Genomic DNA, 24,935 nt, shown 5'->3' with positions numbered 1-24,935 from the left:
GAGGTTTATTTTGGGATATAGCCATGCTTCGATGTCGAAATATACAAATAGTGGCCATTTTCCAAGATGGCCGCCATATTACATGAATGATATTGTTTATTTCTTGTATAGGGTACCTAGAATTTTCAAAACATGGAATATACTGGTTTTAGGGGATGGAGAGTCCAAATCTGAGGTTATTTTGGGGATATAATCATGCTTCGATGTCGAAATATACAAACAAGGTCCATTTTCCAAGATGGCCGCCATATACGTACATGCATTATATGGTTTATTTCCTGCATAGGGTTCCTATAGAATTTTGAAAACATGGAATATACTGGTTTTAGGGGATGGAGAGTCCAAATCTGAGGTTTATTTGGGGATTTAACCATGCGTCGATATCAAAATATACAAGTAGCGGCCATTTTTGAAGATGGCCGCCATATACGTACATGCATTATATTGTTTATTTCCTGTATAGGGTACCTAGAATTTTCAAAACATGGAATATACTGATTTTAGGGGATGGAGAGTCCAAATCTAAGGTTTGTTTGGGGATATGACCATGCTTTGATGTCGAAACATACTTGTAAATATTCCTCATCGCCATTCTCGGCAAGGAGATTTTTTTTACTTAACTGCTCCCGATGTGTAATTATGATTCAGCCACAAAATTACTAGCAGGGTCCCGACCTTTGCAGGCCCTGGTGGAAACTTGGCTCAACATTCTCCTTTTCCCACTTTAATATCCAATTCAGCTAAAGAAGCGCTAAGGTTCTGTCAGGAGGCCCCACTTTGTGATCTGTTGACCATCAGCCTTTTGACATTGCACCACTCTTTTCCATGGCATGCCAACCTCATACTTCCTTGTCCTGGATAACACTGTGTAGGTCTCATCTTGATGCAGGTGTCACCTTAAGTTGTCTGTTTTTGCTGGCCATTCAGCAGCGGGGTCAATATCCCAGGACTTCAGATTTTCCACCGGCTGAGAGACATCATGTTAGGGGCTGTGTGGTGATTGCGTGCTCTGTCTGTGCTCATTACATAGTTCCTCAATTAACAAAGAAGTTCGAGAGGTAAAGATATCTTGCCTACATAAAGGAATCAGTTGAGTGCTAGATATGGTAAGCCGTTGTGTTTAGGCTACTGTCTGGAAAAGAGCTACAGGAGAACGCTTCATGCTCTTCATAGTGCAATACAGCCTGATGGTACCAAGTAATTGACTAGATAAACAGTTTGGGCGTTTTTCATTATTGGTGTTGAAAGTCCTAAGAAATAATTCAGGGCTGCAGTCGATAGGAATCAGTGTTGCTGACGTGATGATGCCATACGTGAACTGAGTAAACTAGAGCTTTCAATTGGCTCATTGCTAGTGGCCAAATCAGAGATGTTTTCAGTGGTCCCGTAAATGAAGATTAATATTGAAACATGATTTTTCCTTTTTTATATTCTCAAATGAAGACAGTCAGTTGTTTCAAGCATTTTCTTTCAGAATACAAGTCTAATCCTGTTTCGACAACAGTGTCTGTGCAATGCATATGTAATATTAACTGTATAGTTCCAGTGATATGCAAAATAATCAAGCATTTGAAACTAAATTTATTTTACAGCAAATTTGGCAATGTGGTAATCACTTCAGGAGGATTAAAAGATTGTTTTGTCAAGGTCAAGCCATTACTTCAGAAGAGGATAAACAGCCCACCCCTTCCCATATACTTTAGGTTACTCTAAGATATCTTAAGGAGTAATTATATTATATTGCATCATCACAGTGATATATGTAAAAACCATACAACCATCAAAATAGTCATTCAAGAGATATAATTTGGAAATGATTCAGATGATTAATATGCCTCATCATACACATACATGTAGCGATAACAACTAAGATATCCTACTTTTTGCACTTAATCTTGATATTTCAATTACTGCCTCATTCAATTGAAGTCTAAATATTGTTCATTATCCTAATCCTTCCACCTAGTCCAAAAAGAAAAAAGAAAATGACTGATAAATAAGGTATCTGCTTGTATATAATTACGGTAGGCCTACTGTAATACTTGTTCTATGGTGGCCATCTTCTTCATATATTTGTATATTTTGACATCAACGCATGGTCCTATCCTCAAAATAACCACAGATTTTTACTCTCTGGCCCCTTAAACCATTATATTCCATGTTTTGAAAATTATAGGTTCGTAAGTAAACGAAATAGTGCATATTCCAAGGCGGAAATCTTGGAAAATGGCCGCTATTTATATTTTGAGAGCAAAACATGATCACATTCCTTAAACACCATCAGGTTTGGATTTTCCATCCCCCGAAATCTTCATATTCCAAGGCTTGAAAATTGCACGTATGCTAAAGTAAGTGAACAATATAATGCATATTCTACATGTATGGCAGCCATCTTGGAAAATGGCCGCTATTTGTATGTTTCGACACCAAAGCATGGTCATATCCCCAAACAAACCTCAGATTTGGACTCTCCATCCCCTAAAACCAGTATATTCCATGTTTTGAGAATTCTAGGTACCCTATACAGGAAATATAACGATATAATGCATGTTATATGGCGGCCATCTTGGAAAATGGCCGCTACTTGTATATTTCGACATCAAAGCATGGTTATATCCTCAAATAAACCTCAGATTTGGACTCTCCATCCCCTAAAACCAGTATATTACATGTTTTGAAAATTCTAAGTACCCTATACAGGAAATAAACAATATAATACATGTTATATGGCGGCCATCTTGGAAAATGGCCGCTACTTGTATATTTCGACATCGAAGCATGGTTATATCCTCAAGTAAACCTCAGATTTGGACTCTCCATCCCCTAAAACCAGTATATTGCATGCTTTGAAAATTCTAAGTACCCTATACAGGAAATAAACAATATAATACATGTTATATGGCGGCCATCTTGGAAAATGGCCGCTATCTGTATATTTTGACATCAATGCATTGTTTTTTCCCAAAAATAACTTCAGATTTGGATTCTCCGCCCCCTAAAACCTGTAAATCCCAAGTTTCTAAACTTCTAGGTATGCTAAAGTCAGTAAACAGAAAATTCAAGATGGCTGCCGGCGGCCATTTTGGATTTTCGCGTATATCTCAAATTGCTCAATGCTGACAGAGCTCCAGCATGTAGATTCTTCAAATAGAAGGTCTCACCAGTCAAAATCAGTTAAAAAAAAACTATGACATTCCAATGCAACCTTACCCCCCTTGGCTGCCGGACTACTATGCTTTAATCTCCAAGGAGATTAAGTAAATGATCATTTTCCTATCACATATATCTTGAAAGTCTGCATGAATTTGATTTTTTTTCTTACTGGGTGAGTTTCTTCCTTAAGAAGAATATTAAATACGACATGAATAAAAGTTCAATATTTTATTAATAAGACCTTTGTAATGTTGGCCTATGATTCTGAGCTGTCAAAAAAAACCAGACTAATCATCAATTTCATCAGCTGCCTTTGAAGAAAATTGACAAGATTTGCCTTCGGTAAAAGATCATCTTATCACATAATCACATACGATAGTACGATTACTGAATATCAGTGATTATCTGCATAGGATGAATCTGCGTAAAATTAATCGATTTGCCGAAGTCCACGTGATTAAGTGTGTGGAAGTAGTAGTTAAATATGATGGCGCCCTTTAATCTGTCCTGATTCTTCATGAGGATGGTCAGAAGGAGTTCGGCTGAGAAAATAACTTCTTTTTCTTTTCAAGTAAATAGAGGAGGACGTTCTTGGCAATAGTCGGACCACAATTATTGAGTGACACTAAAGTTGAAAAAAAATGAGCTATATGATGTCGTTATTAGCCCCTAAATAGAGAAGCAACGCGTCCCTCAATCCTCAAATATCTGTGCCTCGAGAGGTGAGCCTTTCGACAGTCTTGGCATGTAATGTAGACATCTATAAACGTAATGAAAATTGCGTTGGTATGGCAAGCAAGATTGGTGCACAAGGACGAAAAAGCTTACTAAATTGCGTGCGATACATTGCGATTCTTTGGAATAAATAGACAGGGCTTCGTGCATGTACATATGTCCTAGAGGCACTTTTATCACTTGCTTTTACGCAAAGACCTTGACGCAATCATTGCCGTAATCAACGACCACTACTTTGCCATCATCCGTGACCGCAATGCCGTTCGGGTAACGGAGACCGTCCTCGTCGCCGTCCACGCGTTTTATGAACGTCCCGTCTGGCGAGAACTTGAGCACACGGCCGTTCCAGTCGTTGCAGACGTAGATGTTGTCGTTGAGGTCGGTCGCGACGCCCGTCGGGTATTTGAATTCGTCGTCTCCCTCGCCCGATGGTGTCACCTCGAGGAGGTACTCGCCATCCGTATCGAAGACCTTAGAATTTGATGTAATAATTTAAAAAGATGCAAAGAAACAAAAAAATGTTAAAGACCTCCTATTAAACTTCGAGCAGAGACTCGAAAGTTTCAGAAAAAATAGACCAAATAAAGAAAAAAAAGGAATGACAGCTAAAATGGCTGTTTGTAAAATGAAGATAAAACTAGTCCGATGTCGGAGCAAAATAAAGAGAGGAAAGGACCGAGATAAATCATTACAAAGGAAGATAAATTAATGAGAAACGAGTAAATTCATACACTCTAAAAAACGAAGAGTTAATTTAGCTCTTAAAGAGCGTGTATAGTGTCTGCACTTCGGAGTGCTGATTTGTCTAGATCAAATTTGAACGAGAAAAATCAGCACTCCGAAGTGCAGTCACTATACACGCTCTTCAAGAGCTCAATTAGATCATCGTAGCTCTTCGGGTTTTTCTTAGAGTGCAGTTGGAAAGAGCAAAGGAAGAAGGATGTTCGCAGGTATGAAACTTGGGTCCCTTTCAGTAAATGTGACTTACTTTCGTCACATTGTCATTGTTGTACCAACCATAGAAACCTTTACTCTGGCTGGTGAGCCCACAGTTTCCATAACGGCAGAGTTCCAATAATTGTAATTTCTATATGAAACAGACAACTGAGCCCCATTTCACACTTAATGACAACTATGGTAAATTTGCCTTTATCACCATGGTTACCAGCTAGTTGCTATTATGACAAATTTACAATACTTGTAATTATTTGTGAAATAGACACCTATCGCCCTTTCACTAGGTAAAAAAAATCGTCATTTGAATGATTCCAGTGAAAAATAAGGCTGAGAACGAATTTTTATCACGTGTGAAACCAAACTATAAACGCGATTAGAATCACGAACGCCTGCAATCATCATTAAAATGATGATTCCAGATTCACGTGAGAAAAAGGCCCTAAGGCTCCGTTTTCTAAAGACATACAATAACGTGAATCTGACCGTTATTGTGGGCTACCTTCTATTTTTACCTTGATTGTAATTGGCTGCTGACTTTTTTTAAGCTTGGTATTTTGCTACAATGGCAAATTTACAATGAAACGGACCCTGGGGGCCCGTTTCATAAAGATTTACAACTGTTTTAACTTTGCCATTATGACAACTACTATGGTAACAGGACTCAGCAGCCAATCATAATCAAGGTTTCCATGGTAGTTGCCGTTATGGCAAAGTTACAATTGCAAGTCCTCTATGAAACGGGCCCATGGGGCGCGTTTCATGAAAGAACTTGTCAGACTTAATATCCGACAAGTCCAGTTTTATCCGACAGTTACCATAGTAACACAGCTATTAGCCAATAAGAATCAAAGAAAGTTGACAGATCCAACAACTTGTCTGATAAAAATCTTGATGAAATGCTCCCCATGTCTGCACGGCTAATTCTCACCTGGAGTCGGTGGTTGTCACGATCGGACACAATCAATTCGTCCTTGCTATTAACTGCCGCAGAGATGGGACCTCTGAAATACCCCAGTGTGTTCCCATAGGCCCCCATATCACGCACGTGCAGCCCGTCAGGGTCGTAGACGCGCACACAATGCGATTCATGGTCCGTGACGTATACGTAGCCGAGGCTGTTGACTGCGACGCCGCAAGGTCGCCGGAGTTCAGCCGCACCGAAGACTTGAGTCAACGTCCCGTCCTGGCTGCATACTAGAACCTGTCAAGAAAAGTGGAAAATCAAGGACTGTTAATGCTTTCTATTCTGGATAATTTTTACATATTTGATATTCATTATAAAATCAGGCTTAATGGAGAATGGCAGATGATGAAAATGTCAGAGTGATCAATGATTCGATTTATCGGCGGTCTCGCAATCCAGCTTCCACGGCTTAAACCCGAATCACTGCACTTATGCATTTCGGTAAGGCATTGGGCTATCGGTCCTCTGGTTGCATGCTTGAGCATTCGTGCTTACTTATCAGGTAAGTGAAAATAACCACAAGTGGATCTAGGGGGCAAATCCGGCCCGTATCCCTCTATGAGATGCATAATCAAAATTTGTAATGTAAATATGCCGCTTATGAAAGCGATGACCTTTATTTTTTTTTTTTATTATTATTTTTTTTTTCGGGGGGGGGGGGGCTTGTCAAATTTTCCGTCGACGAAATGGCCTTAAATTTGGGGTGAAAACCCTTTTTTTGGCTTGTCAAATTTTCCTTAGGAAAATTTGCCACGCCCTCTTTCGAAAATCCTGGATCCAGCCCCGAAAATAACTATAACCATTATTGAAGTATTCAAGTATTAAACGGGATAAAAGTGAAAGTTTAGGCCTACTATAATAAATGTAATTTTAAATTATGCAGTCTGGAAATGAGCACTTGCCTGTTGATTTCTATGGTCAGTGATAACCAAATTGTCATCGTTGTTGAGAGTCAGATCGACTGGCTCAAATCGCTGGGCAAAGTTCGGGAAACCAATTTGACCCTTTGCGTTACCGTCGATGTCGAAAACACGGATACAACTGTTACCGGTGTCGGCTACGTAGATAAGACCGGTTCGATCCGAGACCGTCACGCCCCACGGCTCACGTAACCGAGCATCGGCCATGTACGGGTTCACCCCTGAAGTTGTGAGATTTCCGAAAGTGATTACCTATGTGAGATTAATGATCAAAAACGAAATTAAAAGAAAATGAATAATTGTCCATATTTTATTGTTCGAAGTTAAAATTTGAAATTATGATGATAGGAAATTGAACATTAAAGCGCTCGACATGCTCAATTCGCATTTTTTTTTAATGTTCTGAGAATCCATTTGCCCAATTAATCGTGGGCCTGGCAACCACTGAGCAGCGCAAGGAAAAGGTCTGAGCTGCAGTGTTTCATTTGTCACCTTTGTTGTAAAAACGAAATTAATTTTTATTTTTTTTTACTCGAAAATCATTGCTTGGCGCTTGAAGAAAATGACAGTGCAGTCATTTGTGGCTAACCCTAACCATCATCAAAATGTCATTCCATAAGCTAAGCTAGATATGCGATACAATTGGACTCCTCAACAGGAGATGAATTAATTGATGTTTTTTAAAGTCACAAATAACTTATGTTGAAAATGTCTCCATGAATTTGATTTTTTTCCAGGGTGGTTTTTATATTCATATCAACAATATTAAATACAACACACATCGAATTTGAGAAGATATTTGTAATGGTATGAGCAATATCACCTGTCTTTCTGGTTGCATGACATCAAACTCTAGAGGGCTCTCTCCAATCTGTTTTCCGAAGACAGAGACGAGGAGCCGATGTTTTCCCGCGCAGTTTGGTCTAAATGTAATATCATAGTTGCCATCCATGCGGTCACGTACCCTAGCAATGCCCACCTCACCAGCCGGCGAACAGAGCTTGGCCGTCACGGGAGCACCACCCGTTCTTACCCGCTGTCCTTCTGCATTACGTGTGGTCACCGTAAGACACACGTCTTCACCAGCTGAGATGACGGGCGGACACGACGGCTGCAGTCCGACTGCAATATGCGACGTCGAGGTCATGGTCGGGCTCTGTACTTGTCCGAACGCCGCTGCACGGTCGTAACTGTCCTCGCCCACAATAAATCCGATATAACCGTTATCCTCGGTCTCGATACCGGCGGTAAAGTTAATGGATTCTTCCAGCTTCCATGTAGTGTCCCGACTGATATACAGCAATGCGTGATCATCTCCTTCACCATGGAGGTTCTCTAGGACGTTACAGACACTGACAGTCTTGTCTAATAGTCGCTGCTTCGTTTCAATCTCTTCCTCTAGTTTCGCATCTCTTGATGAAAATTCTTCGCCAAGTTCAGCACTGGCTTCTTGTTCGAAGAGTTCAATCATTTCGATCATCTTCTGTTTCCTCTGTTTGATCTGGACGTCGATACGATCTCTGTTCATCTTGAGACGACGTTGTGTCTCCTGCAATACAACGATTGGGTAAAGAAATAGCTGGTATTGGGTAAGGAGGAGCATTAATGTTTGTTGTGCAAGGATTGGTCCATTATAGGACAAAATGCTTTTTATGCGTAACTTTCAATAACACTGGTTAAAATTTACAGACTTTGGTAACAAAAGCATGTATACTCCTTTTTGGAGTAAATATTCAACTGAAAAGTCACAACGAAAAGTTAACAACTATACACAGCATAAGGTACAATCAATACGAAAGAATGTACATAGAATGAATTCTGCTTCTTGATGCAGACATTAAACCTATGCCATAATTTATAAGGCAGTATCTGTAAAATATCTTTAACCAGAAATCCTATTAAGAGCACATGTATCAACCGACTGGGAAAAGTCATTTGGACTGGTATAGGTATGGTCGAAAAACAAACACCTTGTGGCCTTTCCGGACGACAAATCTTCATCACTCCTGGTGAGCAGCGCACTTGCTCGAAACGTCGAGAGAAATTGTCGTTTTAAGAAATAATATCCGAAAGATACCTAAAAGTATTTTCAGTACAATGCTTTTCATGACTATTTCACTTGCATGGTGCAAACCAAAACATCGTTACCTAGTTTCATCATCGTGCAAACCTTCAAATTATATATAAAATTCTACCTTGAGAATGGTGACCGAGTCTCTGAGACCCGACACCTTTTCCTTGGCCGTAGCTGCGAGGGTGCCAAGGGTCTTCCGACGACTTGCCGCTGTCTCCTGCAGCGTAGCATGGACGTGTTTCGATGGCGGGTGGTCCTTCAGCACACAAAGACGACAAATGGGAATGTCACATGAATGGCAGAAAAGCTCTAGAGGATATCCCCGATGACTCCGACACATCTTGTCATCCTGCTTGGCGAAGTCACAATCGACTCGCATACCACTCGACTGCAGGACAGACCAAATAATATTGATTTAATTGGTTTCTAAGAATTCTCTTTTTTATTATTTGCAGTAAATTTATCATGTAATCGTTTATAATGTGTTTATCGGAAAGAAGCACAAAGTCTTTCTTTTGAAAATTTTGGGGGTCTAACTTGTTTTAACTTTAATTGATTGTCTTATTAAATACATGTACATATATGCTTGTCAATGTTATCAATGACATCTATTTCACGTTTAATTCTGTTTTATCTTTATATCACCATGAAGAATTAATGAGGTGTCAAATTACCTAAATTCATACTATTAAATGCAGTAGAACCGACCGTAGAGTCTATATTAACCAGATGTTGCTGGAAAGGTACGCCTTTTGGTAGGTCCGATGTCGGCGACAAGAAAAGTGAGTAGAGGTAAATGAATGGAGATGCGTGAAAGTGAAAATGGACAGTGAACCTGCCCGAAAGGTCGGGACTTCTTTCTTCCACTGGCTGACTCAAGCTAGCTTTCTCTCATCTGCCCAAACACCCAAGCCTCTCACCTTTTCTGGTTTACAGTCTATTAGGGACTACACTCATTGCAGAAAAGGGATTCTCAACCTTCCAACCATCCACTTTCTCGTTCTTCCATTTCACTTCTATCTCAATCAGCGTCTATTCATTTGTTATGTAGGACTTACTAAGGAATGAACTGTAAACCTATTGCGTTATTTTACATACCATTATGGAAACCTTCAAACTTTCAAACATCATCTTACGAGGTGTCATCAACATTCTTACCTGGTGTTCGTCCAGCGTTGTCAACTTATGGTTCTTTGTCATACGTAGACGACGATGGGCTCCGGCACAGTCAAAACACAGCTCTTCCTCGCAGTCTGTACAGTAATGTGATGCTTCATTCTCGCAACCATGGCACGTCAGGGCGGTGGCCGACGCCTGCCGTTTCCGGCCAATGAAGTCGATGATGCTGTTGACAAAGAAGTTATCGGGGAGAGAGTGAACGCCGCCTTGGGGAAGCTCGTACTCGTTGCGGCAGACTGGGCAGGAGAGTTGGTCATTGTTCTTGGCCACCCATAGCTCAAGACATCCGACGCAGAAGGTGTGTTGACAAGGAAGAACCTTTGGTTTCTGGAGGCGGTCAATGCACAACGGACACTGAAGGAACTCACGGTCGATGTCTTCGGCCCGTACTACACTACTTGCCATGATATACTTGGATTGTGGTCAGATGATTGGTGAGTATACCTAGAAATGGAGGAAACATTAGTGGAGAAACACAGTAAGACAGTAAGGAGGGGGGTGAACAAACGCACTTTAAAGGGAAGCTCCACCCTGACATCAAAATTGTTTTAACAAATGTGGAAAAATAAAAGGCACGCATTATTAAGAATTTGGCGAACCTCCATCTCAAAGCTTTTATTTTGCATAAAATTTTAATTCTGTGACGCACCTTGTGAATATTTTTTCCGTTCGTGATATAAATTCTATTTTCACTGTCAGATAACTGAAAAGGATTCCAGTTCAGTGATACTAATTTAACATTTGCATCATGTGATATATTTTCATAAAATTTAGTAAATATGTGGAGCATTTTTACTATTTTTTTCTATTTTTCATAAAAATTAACTTGATGCCAGGGTGAAGTTCCATTTAGATTACAAATCAATAATTTATTACTAGTATGGTATTCTGATTTTAGTACTAAAGTCATTTATTTTTCTACAAAAGAGTTGAAAAGAAACAAAGCAATTAAACCATTATATTTTCTTTTCTATTCGTTCATCATAGATTTAGTTTATTCCTTCATTTATTTTAATTATAAAATCTATTTCCAGTCACATCAGCACTTCTTTCAAAGTGAAATCATATGAGATGTACCTTTGGCGACTTTAGATTCCAAGCATTGCCCAAGAGTTCCGGAAATATGTTTGGTGCCTCAGAACTCAATTACACGATATAGACAGACCACAGTCATTTGAGATGGTATCACTTTATAAGAGGCATATGAAGTGGCTATGGAGGGGAGAGACAATCAATTGCGCACTGATAAGGCTTCGGGCAATGCCCCCCCCCCCAGAAAAAAAATCCACATCGAGAAAAAGGAATGAAAGCAAAAATACACAAATGTGAAAATGCTTTCTAAATATATTGTCACATCTATTAAAAACAATGAACTTAAAAATTATTGTTTTTGCTTTGCTTGCAACTTTTGCATTTTTGGTCTATAACGCCACTAAACATGCTGAGGACAATGATTATTGTGTTGGATGAGCTCATATCAGCAGTGAGATGACGGAACTTGTCCCTTGCATTGTTGGTGAACGAAGCAGTAAGCAGGAGGGCACCAGGCCCCATCAAGATATGCATGTTGGTATGAATTCAGGGGACCGTTTCATGAACAATTTTTATCTGATAAGTTGTCAGATCTGACATCTTTCCTTGATTCTGATTGGCTGAGAGGCAGTGTTACTATAGTAACTGTCGGATAAAATGGGACTTGTCGGATAGAACGTCCGGCTAGTCCTTTCATGAAACGCTCCCCTGATGAAGGATACAAATCGTACATACTAGCAAATGTTTGCAACTTTTGAATACTGTAAATTTAGAGTTTGCGTTTAATGTGTAGAATTGTCTATTACGAGAGAACTGTTAAAGGGCTAGCGCCCTTAGCGTTTTCAAAGTATCATGTATTCTCATTGGCAGAAATCTGACCCCAAAGATAGGGGGGTGCTACCTATGGTAAATGATAAACGCTGCACCCCCCCCCCCCCCCCCGCTTTGCACCCGCCCGCTTTCCAGGGCCTTGGGTTGTACGCAACTGTTTCCATTCGATTCTGTTCATGAAAATTCCATACATTCCGGTATTTGAAGATGGTTGGATAAATCGTGTTTTGAAAGGGGTTATGAATAGCAAAAATAATGATTAATCAAATATCTTAATCTTTGAAGACTTTTGTCACCTGTCATCTTCATCTAGTACTTACATTGAAAACAGATTTGGGTATGGTTACGTTAAAACAAAAAATCAGAACATTGACAAAAGAAGTCCTGGAAGTTGCATGATACTCTAAAAATAATTCTCGCAGAGTTTAAAGGACGCAATCGTTTCGGAAGTCTTTGGATACACCAACTCACTGCCTGGGCAGATGAAAACTTCCAATGGCGATGGGGCGGGGAGAAACTTTAGATGAGTATGAGATCATCTCCTGGTAATTCTACCTAAACAACATGACTCATACTCTCATTACAACCAAGGTCACTTGCCTAAGATTAACATCTGGTGAAGATGCTTCCTGGCAGTAATGAATCATGATAAACACTGGCGTTTGGAGAACAGATCCCCCCAATAATAAAGTAAATAATATTCATAATAAGAAATAAATAAATAGATAGATGAACAAAAGTATTATTGATAATAAACCAATAAATATATAAATATATGAATAGATAAATGAATAATAAATAAATGAATGAATGACTAAATAAATGAATAAATAAATAAATATGATAATGATGATAATATTACATTTATATATCGCTCTATACTTTGGTTTCTAAGCGCTTTACATTTATTATTGTTATTATTATTATTATTTAGTTGGCCATAAAAACATACAAAAATTGTACAATGTAATTACATAAATACAATTTGAAATTGAATAATTAGATATAGATAAAGGAGAAATGAAAAAGAAAAGAGTAAGAAAACGGTTTTCCGTGGGCCAGGGCTCGCAAAAGTAAAATTCAGTACTATTGCCCAGAGGCATGCGAGCCCTCATGGAAAAACCGTTGAGAGAATATTGCACATTCAATATATAACATTGCACATTATTAAAATTCAAATAAAACACATTGACAAACATTATTCTAAAAAGTATGTAACGCCAGGCAAGATACAGTAAAAGAAATAAAGACGGGTATTGGAAAAAATTTGAATACCCATGCCGGACTGATTAAGGAATGTTTGTAATGCTTAACATAATATAGCACAAAAATAACTTAGATTTGTGTGAGGTACTAGAGCCCGAAAAGCAACAATGAAATGAAATAAGGAGGAATGCCCTAGACAACAGCAAGAGCATGCCTCCACATTCCTATTAATGGCATGTGTACTCGCCAGGCTCCAGCACCTAATACATAACACTCATAAAGACAATAGTAAAATTACAGGAAACTCGCCTCCTTTGATAAAGAAAAAGAAGAGAAATTAAGAACTGCATAGTAATAATAAATTTAAAAATATAGTAATGATATTAATATTCTTAGATTTTTATGTGCCCCCAACAGTTTTGCTAAAGAGGAATAAAAAAATAAAAGAAAAAAAGAAAAAGAAAAAAAGAAAAGAAAAAAAATTTAAACAAAAATCTAATTACCAAATGGATATAACAGATCATACAGCCTGTACTACTTGAGCATTATTCTGAAATATTAATTAAAAAAAAGATTTAATTATACATTAAATCCTTACTGACAGATAATTGAATCAAATCACAATAAAGGAAACACAATTGTTGGATGCACATCATAGAATAAAATATGCAAAGTACATGTAATTATTTAGGTAATATGGCAGCATAGGATATATCATTGTTCCACACATTAATGACAACATCTCTCCGTGGCATGATAAAAATAATGATCATAATAAAAGTAATATTTCAATCACTCAATTAATTGACTAATTAGAATAAAAACGAATCACCAATAAATTGAATATAATAGCACATTACAATGATATATTAAATTAAATCAACGAAATCAAAATGAATATAAGAGAATAAATCGAAATGAATAAATGTGTGAGATGAAGTTAACAAAATAAAATGAATTAAAGGAATGATATAAAATCAATGAATATACGGTATAAATCAACGTCAGATCTTCGGTTTAACTTCTTAAATGCCAAATCCTTGACAGAATATTAGAGATGTAAATCTACAATGTTACATAGATGATGGAAAACGTCTAGTACTGAAACTTGCTCGCAATTCGTTTATATTTTATCGTGAATGGTTTGATGTATTATGTTTATACATTCATGATTAAAGGATCGTGTTTTATTTCTCACTCGTGATGTCAAGACATAACTGAAATGTCAATCGATGGCCGTCAAGTGCGTTGACCTCTATCATGATTCGAGATGTATTTTTTTAATTGAATCTCATCAGGGGTCGTTGATGCATCTTATTACACAGTGTGAATAAGGGCAGACGTGTCAAACTCCAATAGTTAGGCAATTATTTTTTTAAGGAGTGTTATTTTCTTCTGTAATGAAGTCCAAATTTGAACCGATTTTTTGACGTGAAATATTATACACATCCTAAAACGTTTAAAGTTGCACTTTTAATTGTGTAAACGGGTGTAAATATTTTTTAATGAAGATTATACATCGCTACAAGATTGCATCCCTATACACTGTAAAAAAAAATGAAGTGCCATTAGCGCTTAAAGTGCTTGTATAGTGACTGCACTACAAGTGTTGATTTTCTAGTTTAAATTTGAACTAAAAAATCAGCACTCAGTGCAGTCACTATACAAGCACTATAAGTGCTAAATCAGCACTTAAAATTTTTTACAGTGTAGGTACTGCTAGTCTGTGTTTAGGGTGCAAGTTTGAAACTTAATTTCTTTGTGTGTAGCATGCTTACCATAAATATGTCACAATTCTGTTCAATGCAAAGCCTTGCTTTAACTAAAATACATGAAGGCCCACACTGTCAATCGTTTTAGACAACCCACGGTGCTCATCAAATGGACATTTTATTCTCGAGATCTATTTTCGTCAGGGGATATAATGGTCCTCTCTCCGTACGTAGGCTCACACACATAACTCGTCTAATAACCGATTAACCTCTGTACAAAATACCAGGCTATATGTATGCAGAGACGCAGCAATGTTCAAAGTGTGTTGTCGTATCGAAGTTTATCCATAATTTTCCGCAAGTGAGCAGTACTCTTAAGCACTTGCAAAAATATCAACCAAAATTCTAAAATCCATGTTATTGTTCGAAACAAGATCAGAGACAGAAATCCTCCAAAAATCTTCCATGACCAAGAAAGAGAAAAAAGAAAAAAAATGGAAGAGCTGTAATTTCTTGAATATTTTGTCAGAATCTATAACAGAAAAAAAAATAAAGCCAAAGTTTTTGCTTACTCTCTTCGCTCGGTTGCAGCGTTTTTAGATTTTTTTCTCTCATCTGTCTTTTCTTGTGCCTCTTGATTTTTTTATTTTATATTCTTTTTTTTTTTGGGGGGGGGTCGTTTCAGACTTTTGGGGGCTGGTTATGCTACTACTCCTAAATCTTAATAATATTGAATTCAACTACTATGAATAGTTTTCTCCTATTTTAAATGAAACGATAATTGAAAAAGTGAATGAAGTAACAAAATGAATTAATGCACAAAATAATTAGTCCCTGATTCCCCCTCTCTCCCTCTCTCTTTATCTTTATGTCTATGTATCGGTTTCTCTCTTTCTTTATCAACCCCAAATATCACAACGTGCGTGGATAATATATCTTTAAACCGGGTTCATGGTTTATACTTGGTATATTTATTACTGTATATTAGCAGCTGACGACGTGCGCTGTGGTTGATATAGGAACCAGTTTTATGTGCAATGACAGGCATGCGATGCTGGTGGATGGCCTTGGTATGATCTCTACATGCTTCCAGCAGACGAGAAGGAATTCCAGCTATATTCATTTTTTTGCGTTGGCTAGAGGGCGGTTTTTTAAAGATATGATTAATACCTCGATCACATTTGCTCTACGACAGACGGCCGTACGGCGAGTCAAAAACAGCCGTTTTATTCATTTTTATTCACACCACCTATATTTAGCTGGTACAAAAAAAAATGTTGAAAAAACGGCTGTTGTCGACTCGCTGCACGGCCGCTGTAGAGCAAATGTGACCGAGGTATCAGTGTGGTAAAACATCTTCTGAATATGAGTTTTCGAAACCGGTTTTGACGAGCAAATCTTGATAAAATTTCAAAGGAATATACATGTAATGTACTAAAATAGGCAATCAACAGTTGAGGTATACTTTAAAAGTCCCAACTTTAATTCTTTCAAGCTACATGGTACTCCTCTGCTCATGGCTCTTTGGCAACCCTATTCCACGGAACTTTGATTTCAAAATTTATGCTAAAATGTGATTAGTTTCATAGGAAAAGTGATGATTTCATTGAATATGGATATTTGTTAAAAATCTTTTATCAGTAGTAAACAGTGCTCATTTCGTCGCCTGACTGTATTTGTTCTTGATTTTTTTTTCTTCTAACTTCACAAATACCAGTAATGGAGGCACCAAGGTTTTGTGATAGAGGAAAAGACGTGATAAAAGCGACATCATTTTTTTCTTTCAGTTGAATTACATGGGTAATAAAGTGCTTACACTTGTTTTAGCTGAAAGAGCATTTTCGCCTCAGACCGGTCTTTTCCTATTGTTTTCTCTTCCCTTTTCTAACTCACTCTTTTTTCTCACTACTTGAAAAAATCTAGGGTTGGTCGTCCCCCTCCCATGGAGTGCAGTACCTTATCATCAGCTAGGCAAATCAAGTGTGACTAGATACTGTTGAAAATAGTATTCGGACTAACCATGGACATTCGTGCATCCTCCTAACTCATTTTTGCAATATATTGTAGACCTGCTCATGACTTTAGAACAATTCTACAGGGAAAATTTTTACTCTTGCCCGAAGGACTGAAATTTGCAAGCAAATCAGGTGAGCATTTTACAAAGATTTTTGTTTACAGTGATCATCGCCGACAGATGTTATAAGCTACTGAAATCCTTGCTTCTGATTGGCTGAGAGCAGATTTGTTAGTGAAAATCACTGACATAACTCCTGATGAAAGGCTCCCCAGATGCAAATTGTTCTGAAATAATGTTTTGATATGTTTAAGTTGTAGCATTTTTTAAAGGGGGTTGAACTGTGTGTGGTCTCTCATTGACTGTGTGTCATAAATACATAGTCTTAAAATATACATTTTTCAGACATACGACAGAGAATACATTAACCTACAATTGTATTTGTATATAGAGAAACAAAAATGTTTTGAAAGGAAAAGTTATTGTTGTAACATAGCTATTGCGGTATTAATGTATTGAGTAGTTAATTAGCATGTTATCACTCATGTGGGCCTATATTATTAGAGTACACTAGCTTTGTGGGTAAGGAAACCGGTCAGGGGCCCCGTTGCAGAAAGAGTTGCAATCAAACGCAACTCTAAAAATCACGCGCAACTTGATTTTCAACCAATCAACAGCGCGCATTTTTGACTTGCGATTGATTTTTTGACTTGCGTTTAAACGCAACTCTTTCCGCAACGGGCCCCTGGTATGAGAACTTGAGGACTCGAAATGGAGCTATTGGTTCGTATCTGCTCCAATGACATAGCTTATGAGAACGTTATTACGCAAACAATAATAAGCTTTTTTTCAAATCAAGTTGAACAAACAAGGTCATAAAATGTCTAATCTCTGCCTCCAAATTTCAAGATTCTAGTTCGACCAGAATTCGTCATGTTATGCAGACGGTTGGAGAGTATATATGAAAAGTGTATTTATCCCCATTGCTTTAGTTATCCTCTCGAATCATTCAACTGGCATGTCACTTTAAACTAGCTTCTGTATAATGCTTCTTTAGGGACATACTTATTTTTTTTTCATGCATTGCCCGTCATAGCACCATATCACCCGTTCCTGTTTCCACCCTTAATCTGATATCAGGCTTTGTGGAAGCCTCGTGATGTAGCGGTTCTGACTCTCGCCTTGTAATCAGAGGGACGTGTGTTCGAATCCCACCATGGTCTAGATAGCGTCTTTTGGCAAGGCGTCAATCCAAACTTTGGCACTCTCACCCAGGTGTTAAATGGGTACCCAGTAGGATGCGAAAGCCTATGTAGTATGACTAGCAATTGGAACTCTTGTTGGAATGCTCCCAGGGAGTGGAGAAGGTGCATACATTATGTATGCGGGCATGCCAGGATCCGAAGACCGAGTTATAATGTATCTGTAAAGTTTAATAGAGACGTCGCGAATCGGCTGAAAAACACCACTGTTACATAATAGACTGTGCATTCAAAACCACTGAAGCGAGGCCAACGACATTTTTTATAGAAGTTAGAACATTACATGAGCTCCCTAGTTCCATACGTTTCATTAATTGAGAATAATCTTTATAATTAGTAATTAAGCCGCATTTCAGAGGGAAATTTTTGGGGACGCGCTGTATGAGAATATAATTTACAGTTTCTTTTTCTTTGTTATTTTTTAATCTTTATAATGAAACTTAGAGCGCGCCCCCCCCCCCACCTGCTACGCAAGCAATCGTGATCCAATTCATACATGAAAATAATTCTGATGAATATAATCGGAAACAAAATTATTGGATACTGTACTATTGGGTAAAATTTAGATTTTAGATTTAGATTTAGATTTATTTCTGTTCAACAATTTTTTTTCAAAATACAATCAAAGTAACGATACATATTCAATATAATAGATATTACAGACAAATCAATGACATTTCGTAACAAATGTTGAATATAAATTAAACAAAACTACAATTTGTTGCAGTGATTTTATCAATGAAAAGAAACAAGAAATGAACGGAGGGACTTGCCAAGAAAAGCAAAAGCTTGTAAAGAAGGCAAGCCCCTAAACTTAGTTTCAATGCTAATTATAAACAAACTATATATACAACTATATACAAAAATCGAGACGGACGCAGAAGACAAACTTAAAACAAGTTATCCACAAAATGTCAAAATAAAACGAAGAAGCGACAAAAAATAAGAGAAAGTAGTACAAATAATAATTACAGTGGTAACACACAAAAAAGGATTTACAAAATTATAATAGGGAGGGTAAAGTGGCAAAGGAAAGAAAGAGGGAGATAAGGGATAACCAGGGATAAGAGATAACCAGCACGAGGGTAATTATCTGTCCAACCATTTTCGGGCAGTATAGTACCCACTGCGGAAGCATATTGTCCAGTAAGGTTAAAAAAAAAATAAGCAGCAATTAGGGCCTACTTTAGAATAGGCACGTTTTTCATCACACTGGATAAATAAAAATGTCCAAAAGAAATGCTCCATGTTGGTTGGAAACATGATTACCCTCATGGAATATTTTGGCCCAATATTTTTTTTAGTTCTCGGGAGGGGGTTCGGCAAGACTTTCGTATAACAATGTTGAATAATACTGCCCTTCCCCCAATGATTTGTAATGTACATTGCCATGAACAAACTTTGAAGACCGGAAACGACTTTTAATGTAATAATTGCTACTATATACCCACTGATCATACTTTATTTACCCTCAATATATATGTAAAGTGGATTGTTACATTCCAATTAATCATGCGTTTCCGAGAAGAGTAAATCAGAATGAAAAAATATAAACAAACGCGGTAAATGACTAGTATTCAAACAACAAATGGTACATAAATCATTCACTTAAAAATACATTAAGAACCCGGGATTAAGAACTTGATTAAGACTAATCTTCGACGACCCCCCCCCCCCCCCTCTTCTGTTCTATACTCAGACGTCAGGTAGTTAGTGAACAACGTTTAGATGACTTGAAATGATAATTTCTCATTTTTTATTATTCTAAGTATTTACACTAAGCATAGACCTATGCATGCATCCAAGTTTCACTCAGTTAAGCTGCAATAACAAGAGATATATCCCCGCACTTCCAACTACGCGTGTTAGTATGTTCACATCTACATACGAGAAGAATATAGGTACTTACCTAAGACACTTGAAGAAATTATTCACATCTGCCGCAAAAAGAAGTCATTTACATCCAGGTTTATATCCATTATATAAATACAGAACAGTCAGTCATTTAAAGGGATATTATGTACACACACGCACACACAATCCAATATACAGATTTGATTATGAAGTATATTAACTATGTGAAAACTATATACACGGAACTAGTAAGTTCCAACGCGGTATCAGTCTTCCACCTACGCTATACCATGTCTATGTACGTTATCCACACTCGCGTTATCCACGGGTGTACATAGAAAGTCAACATCTACTTTTGTCGTTGTTGTTTAATAGTTTACTTTAACCCTGGAGCTCACGATGACTTGGAGTGCGGTGGGTAGCCGTGACATACGACTCCGCTTGGGCCAGATGAGAGACGATGAAGTACGCATGCGCTTGAATTCGCGGCACGTGAATCATGCAGTTGATTTATGTGTGTCTGAAACTATCGTCTGCAAGATAGAAGTGAGGGGATGAAGTCGTGTGCCAATGGGTCGTATGTACACACTCAATTTCCAGGTAGTGCAATGATATTGTCTTCTGTAATAAAATTTATTTGCTTAATATCTTGCAAGAGATATTCCATGTAAAATACATGACATACAGTGCTCCACCCGGCAGTGGAGGGGGGCAAGGTATAGTACCTAGCCCCCCCCCCCCCTTGGACAAACAAACACACCCAACCTCAACACACATTAGCGCGCACACACACACACATGTAAACATTCACTGTGCTTCCTAGAAATAAATATGATTAATAATAACATGAGTCTTCGATTAATAATGTTCTACACCAGAAAATTGAGTGAAAGATTACAATATTCCAGTTTTCGACACCAGCCTGACAAATTGCTTTTTGTCTCACCTGACAAAGTTCGTCAGAGACCTTGTAATTAGTTTTCTTGATAGTCTGTTAGCCCGTTGGTCTGTTAATCCGTTAGTCTGTTCGAAAATGTTACAGTCTTCGCTCAATTTGCATCCATTTTTCATTTCACATTGTAGTATAATCAGTGGCGTATCTTGGATTTTCCTCAGGGGAGGGGGGCAAATTCGAATGCCCCCTCCCCCCCAAAAAAAAAGGTCTTCAACAACAAATATAGGATTTCGTACCAGAAAAAAATTAAAAAGCCAAAAAAGAAAGCTCGTCAGGGGGGCATGGGTAGGTCTGTTGCATGGGTTGTGACTCGTCAGGGGGGCAGACTGCCACCCCTGTCCCCCTCCCCTCAGGTACGCTAGTGAGTATAATAAATGAAAACAATGCTTGTTCATTTGTTATTTTCTTTATCAAAAACGACTACAGCTGAACTGAGGATTAGAGAAATATAGGAGAGCGCCATCTTTAGAGGCTTGGAGACTGACAGTGATATAGGCCTTGGACATGTCGGAAGGACCTGATAGAGAAATGATTACCAAGGCCGTGGATGATGATGATGGTGGCCGTGATAGTTGTGATGATTGCCATAGTTTTAGTGACGTAGTATTTCATTCATGAATCTTGTAGCACTGAATGCTCGGCTTTGAAATCATCGAATAATTTATTCATTGCCGTGGTATCCTTCGATAGCACTTAACAATAATGATAACAATATACAGTTCTTGTATAGCGCATGTTACATCATGAATAATGTCTAAATATTCAAAAACAAAGTAAAGGTGGAAGAGCTTTATAAAAAAAGGGCCACATGACTACAGTACAAATAAAATATAAACAAATCAGTCAAAAATGACTAGTTAATAGGGCCAGCTGCATGGGTGCAACTGTTATTCTAGTCATAGTTGACTATTTTCTAGTCATATTTTACTAAAACATGCAGAGTTATTTCTAAATAGAATATATGTCAGAAATGTGAATATCAGTGACTGCCATATCAGTTGCTCCCAGCTGACTACTGGTCTAGTCAATTTGACTGATTTGTATTAAGAGTGTACATACAAGAGACGTGATTATACATTACATATTAATACTGAACAATGGCTCAATGGCAGTATAACTATAAGATGAAAAGGCATATCGGATATAAAATAGACATGAATGTAAATGGAATAGCAAACAACTAGAATATAGTTTGATAGAAAGATCATGCTAAGCGCATTTAATTTGCAAAGAGGGTATTTAGTTCTCCAATCACGTTGGAGTATGGACCTCGCTACTTCATATGCAAATATATATCTACTATAGTACATACTAGTAGATCATTTGCTTTGCCCCATCACTTCTCCTCCCAGCCGCAAACGCAACGTCAGAGAAGGCCAATAGATAGGGGGAATTAAACAGTGAATGAATATTTTCCTGTATCAGGTTCTTGGGCCGCAGTTGAAGTGCTCAACGTAAATTCGCTTTTGAAAGCTTAGGGGAAAACGCAAGCTAGTTATTTTGAATTTTTTTAAGCTGTTAAAAGACTTGGATTTTAGTAATATATGTTTAGTTTTCATTCGGAGAGCTTTCTCAACTCACATGATGGGGCGTATCACCGGTATTTTGATTATCATTTTTATGGTGAGTGTGTGTCACGTCATTGTTATAATATATTTATGTATTTGTTTTGTATAATATTTGTTTCTGTTTGAATAAAATTGAATTTCAGTTATACAACTTCATTCATTCGTATGGAAGCTTTGAAGTACCATCAACGACGAGAAGGCGATATATTTTTATCTTGCCATGTCGACATAATATCCTTATTATAACATTATAATTTTTATAGTTTGGTGATTTTTATCCGTTAAGTGTGGTTAAAAAATCGTGACATTGACAGTTTTATAATTTGCCATCTATTCGAGGGACACCTAAAAGTAAAAGTTCATCCTGATGAAAATTTTGTTGTAGAAATAACGGAAAAAAAAATATTGGTGAAGGTTCGAGAAAAATCAATCAAAGATTAAGAAAATAATGAATATTTTTATTCTGTTTTATTTTTGACGTAAAATACGACTGCAAAAAATTAATTTAATATTTCATGACGGCTAACAAAATAAAATCTTCGAGGAGCGGGTGTGATATGATATTCTTCTTGATTTACTAAAGGTAAAATAAAAACCATATTCATATTTTTAGAAAATGACATTTCATCGAAATTTTACATGCTTTTGCATGACCGGTGTGTTGGATCAGTTGGTAGAGCATCTGTCTCACAACCGGGAGGTCGGGGGTTCAAATCCAGGCCTCGTCAGACCAAAAGACGTTAAAAGATGGGAGTTGCTGCTACACTGTTTGGCGTTCAGCGATTAAAGGGATAGAGCCTCGTCGATCTGGCGCTGCACAGCGTCTGCCGGGCCCACGATCAATTGGGCAAAGCAAATTTTCGAAGTATTTCATTTCATGTCTATTTCGGACAATAAGTTCTGGATTTTCATTTTCATTTCATTTTCATTCACAAGACGGTTGCTCGCATATGACGTCAAAAAATGAAAAGTCTATTAACTTTTTGATATTTGATGGGTTTTCCTCAAACATTCATCAATATTTTTATTGTTTTGTTTTTTTTGTTGCTATTTTTACAATGACATTTAGGTAAGGGTTAACTTCCCCGTTGATGTGTGCACTTGTCTCACCTTTTTTGTATTTATGTTTTTATTTCATATTTGTGAAGTTTAGACGTATACTGATAGTGCGTAATTCATATTTGTCACCTACCATTCCCTAAAATGAACAATAATTCGCCAAAAATAAATTTGAGTCCAGACTTTTATTGAGCAGCATGATATATCACATCCTTAGGCTTCAGTCACAACTCAGAGCAGCGACCGCCCGTCGGGAGCCAACCTGCTCGGGCGCCGCTGGAATTTAGGCATTGCCCAACATTTTTATTATTATTGTTATTATTATTATCATTATTATTAGCATCATCATCATCATTATTATTATTTGATGTCGAGCGGCTGGGCTGTAAGGACTTATCAGTGGCCGAGCAGTGCCCTGTCGATGATACCTCAGTCGCATTTCTCCTACGGCGACCGTACGGCGAGTCGAAAGCAGACGTTGTATTCATTTTTATTCAAACCATATAGCTGGTACAGAACATGTTAAACGGTTGTTTTCTACTCGCCGTACGGCAGCGGTATAATGTGACTGAGGTATTACCTATTTTAATCAAGGCCGAATCTGGGTCGAATCGGGGGAACTTTTCTACTTGGCGTCCGAGCAGTGATCGGCTGACGACCCATACACCAATTCCCGGGCGATATCCCACTATAGCCACCGGCCTATTTTAAAGTAATCGCCGGCCGATCTTAAATTCGCCGCAAGATCATCGACCGAGGGGGGGGGGGTCATCATAGGGGAAACTGCTGTCCAGAGTCTAGTCCGGGGGGGGGGCTATTCTCATGGGGAGGTGTCCTCCAGGGGAGCTGCTCACTGGGGAGTTGTTCTGATACGATGATTTACATTTTGAACTCCAAAGCTTTTATTAACCGCCCTTTCACACGGTAAAAAAATTCCAGTGAAAAATAAAGCTAATGACTAATATTTAGCAAATGTGAAACCAAATTAGATCATGATTAGAATCACGAACGCTAATTACAGTCCCGATTACAATAGCAATCATCATTACAATGATGATTTAAAGATTCACGTGTAAAAAGGCCCTATGTTATAATGAATAATGAATGAATAAAGGCGATTAAAAACACTTTGGCCTCGTGTATAACTTTACTGATGAAAGACTTCAATTAACCAAAAAGCTTACAACGCCACTAAACAATCATCGCAACTATATGAGCATAGATGTACAAACAAGTAATCGACATAATTTCATTCATATTTCATACCTTTTTTGTATTAAACTCATTGCCCACAGGTATCATACGTCATCGTCCTACAATTTAAAGGTGAGTTCCATCTTTCATGAATTATGAAATATTGCAAGGACGTTTATTTTTGTCACAATATCATGTACTTTCACCCTTTTGATCGCATGATCTCATGCGTGGTAAGCGCGATTAATATCTCTCAGAATGTTTTT

At 37.8% G+C, this 24,935-nt stretch overlaps 1 protein-coding gene across 1 annotated transcript; it reads right to left on the bottom strand.

Moving 5' to 3' along the window:
- Positions 1-3,234: 3,234 nt before the first annotated feature.
- On the bottom strand, positions 3,235-20,189 carry LOC121430102 (tripartite motif-containing protein 2-like). Its single transcript, XM_041627376.1, has 7 exons — positions 19,949-20,189; positions 9,962-10,426; positions 8,925-9,191; positions 7,553-8,278; positions 6,712-6,981; positions 5,774-6,046; positions 3,235-4,359 (listed from the first exon to the last, which is right to left on the bottom strand). The coding sequence occupies exons 2-7, from the start codon at positions 10,385-10,387 to the stop codon at positions 4,075-4,077; spliced, it is 2,247 nt and encodes a 748-aa protein (XP_041483310.1). The 5' UTR covers positions 10,388-10,426; positions 19,949-20,189; the 3' UTR covers positions 3,235-4,074.
- Positions 20,190-24,935: the final 4,746 nt, after the last annotated feature.

This window comes from Lytechinus variegatus, chromosome 16 (assembly GCF_018143015.1).
Source record: "Lytechinus variegatus isolate NC3 chromosome 16, Lvar_3.0, whole genome shotgun sequence".
NCBI classification, from domain to species: domain Eukaryota; kingdom Metazoa; phylum Echinodermata; class Echinoidea; order Temnopleuroida; family Toxopneustidae; genus Lytechinus; species Lytechinus variegatus.
The sequence above is the reverse complement of the archived record's forward strand: the minus strand, read 5'-3'. Positions and strand labels throughout refer to the sequence as shown.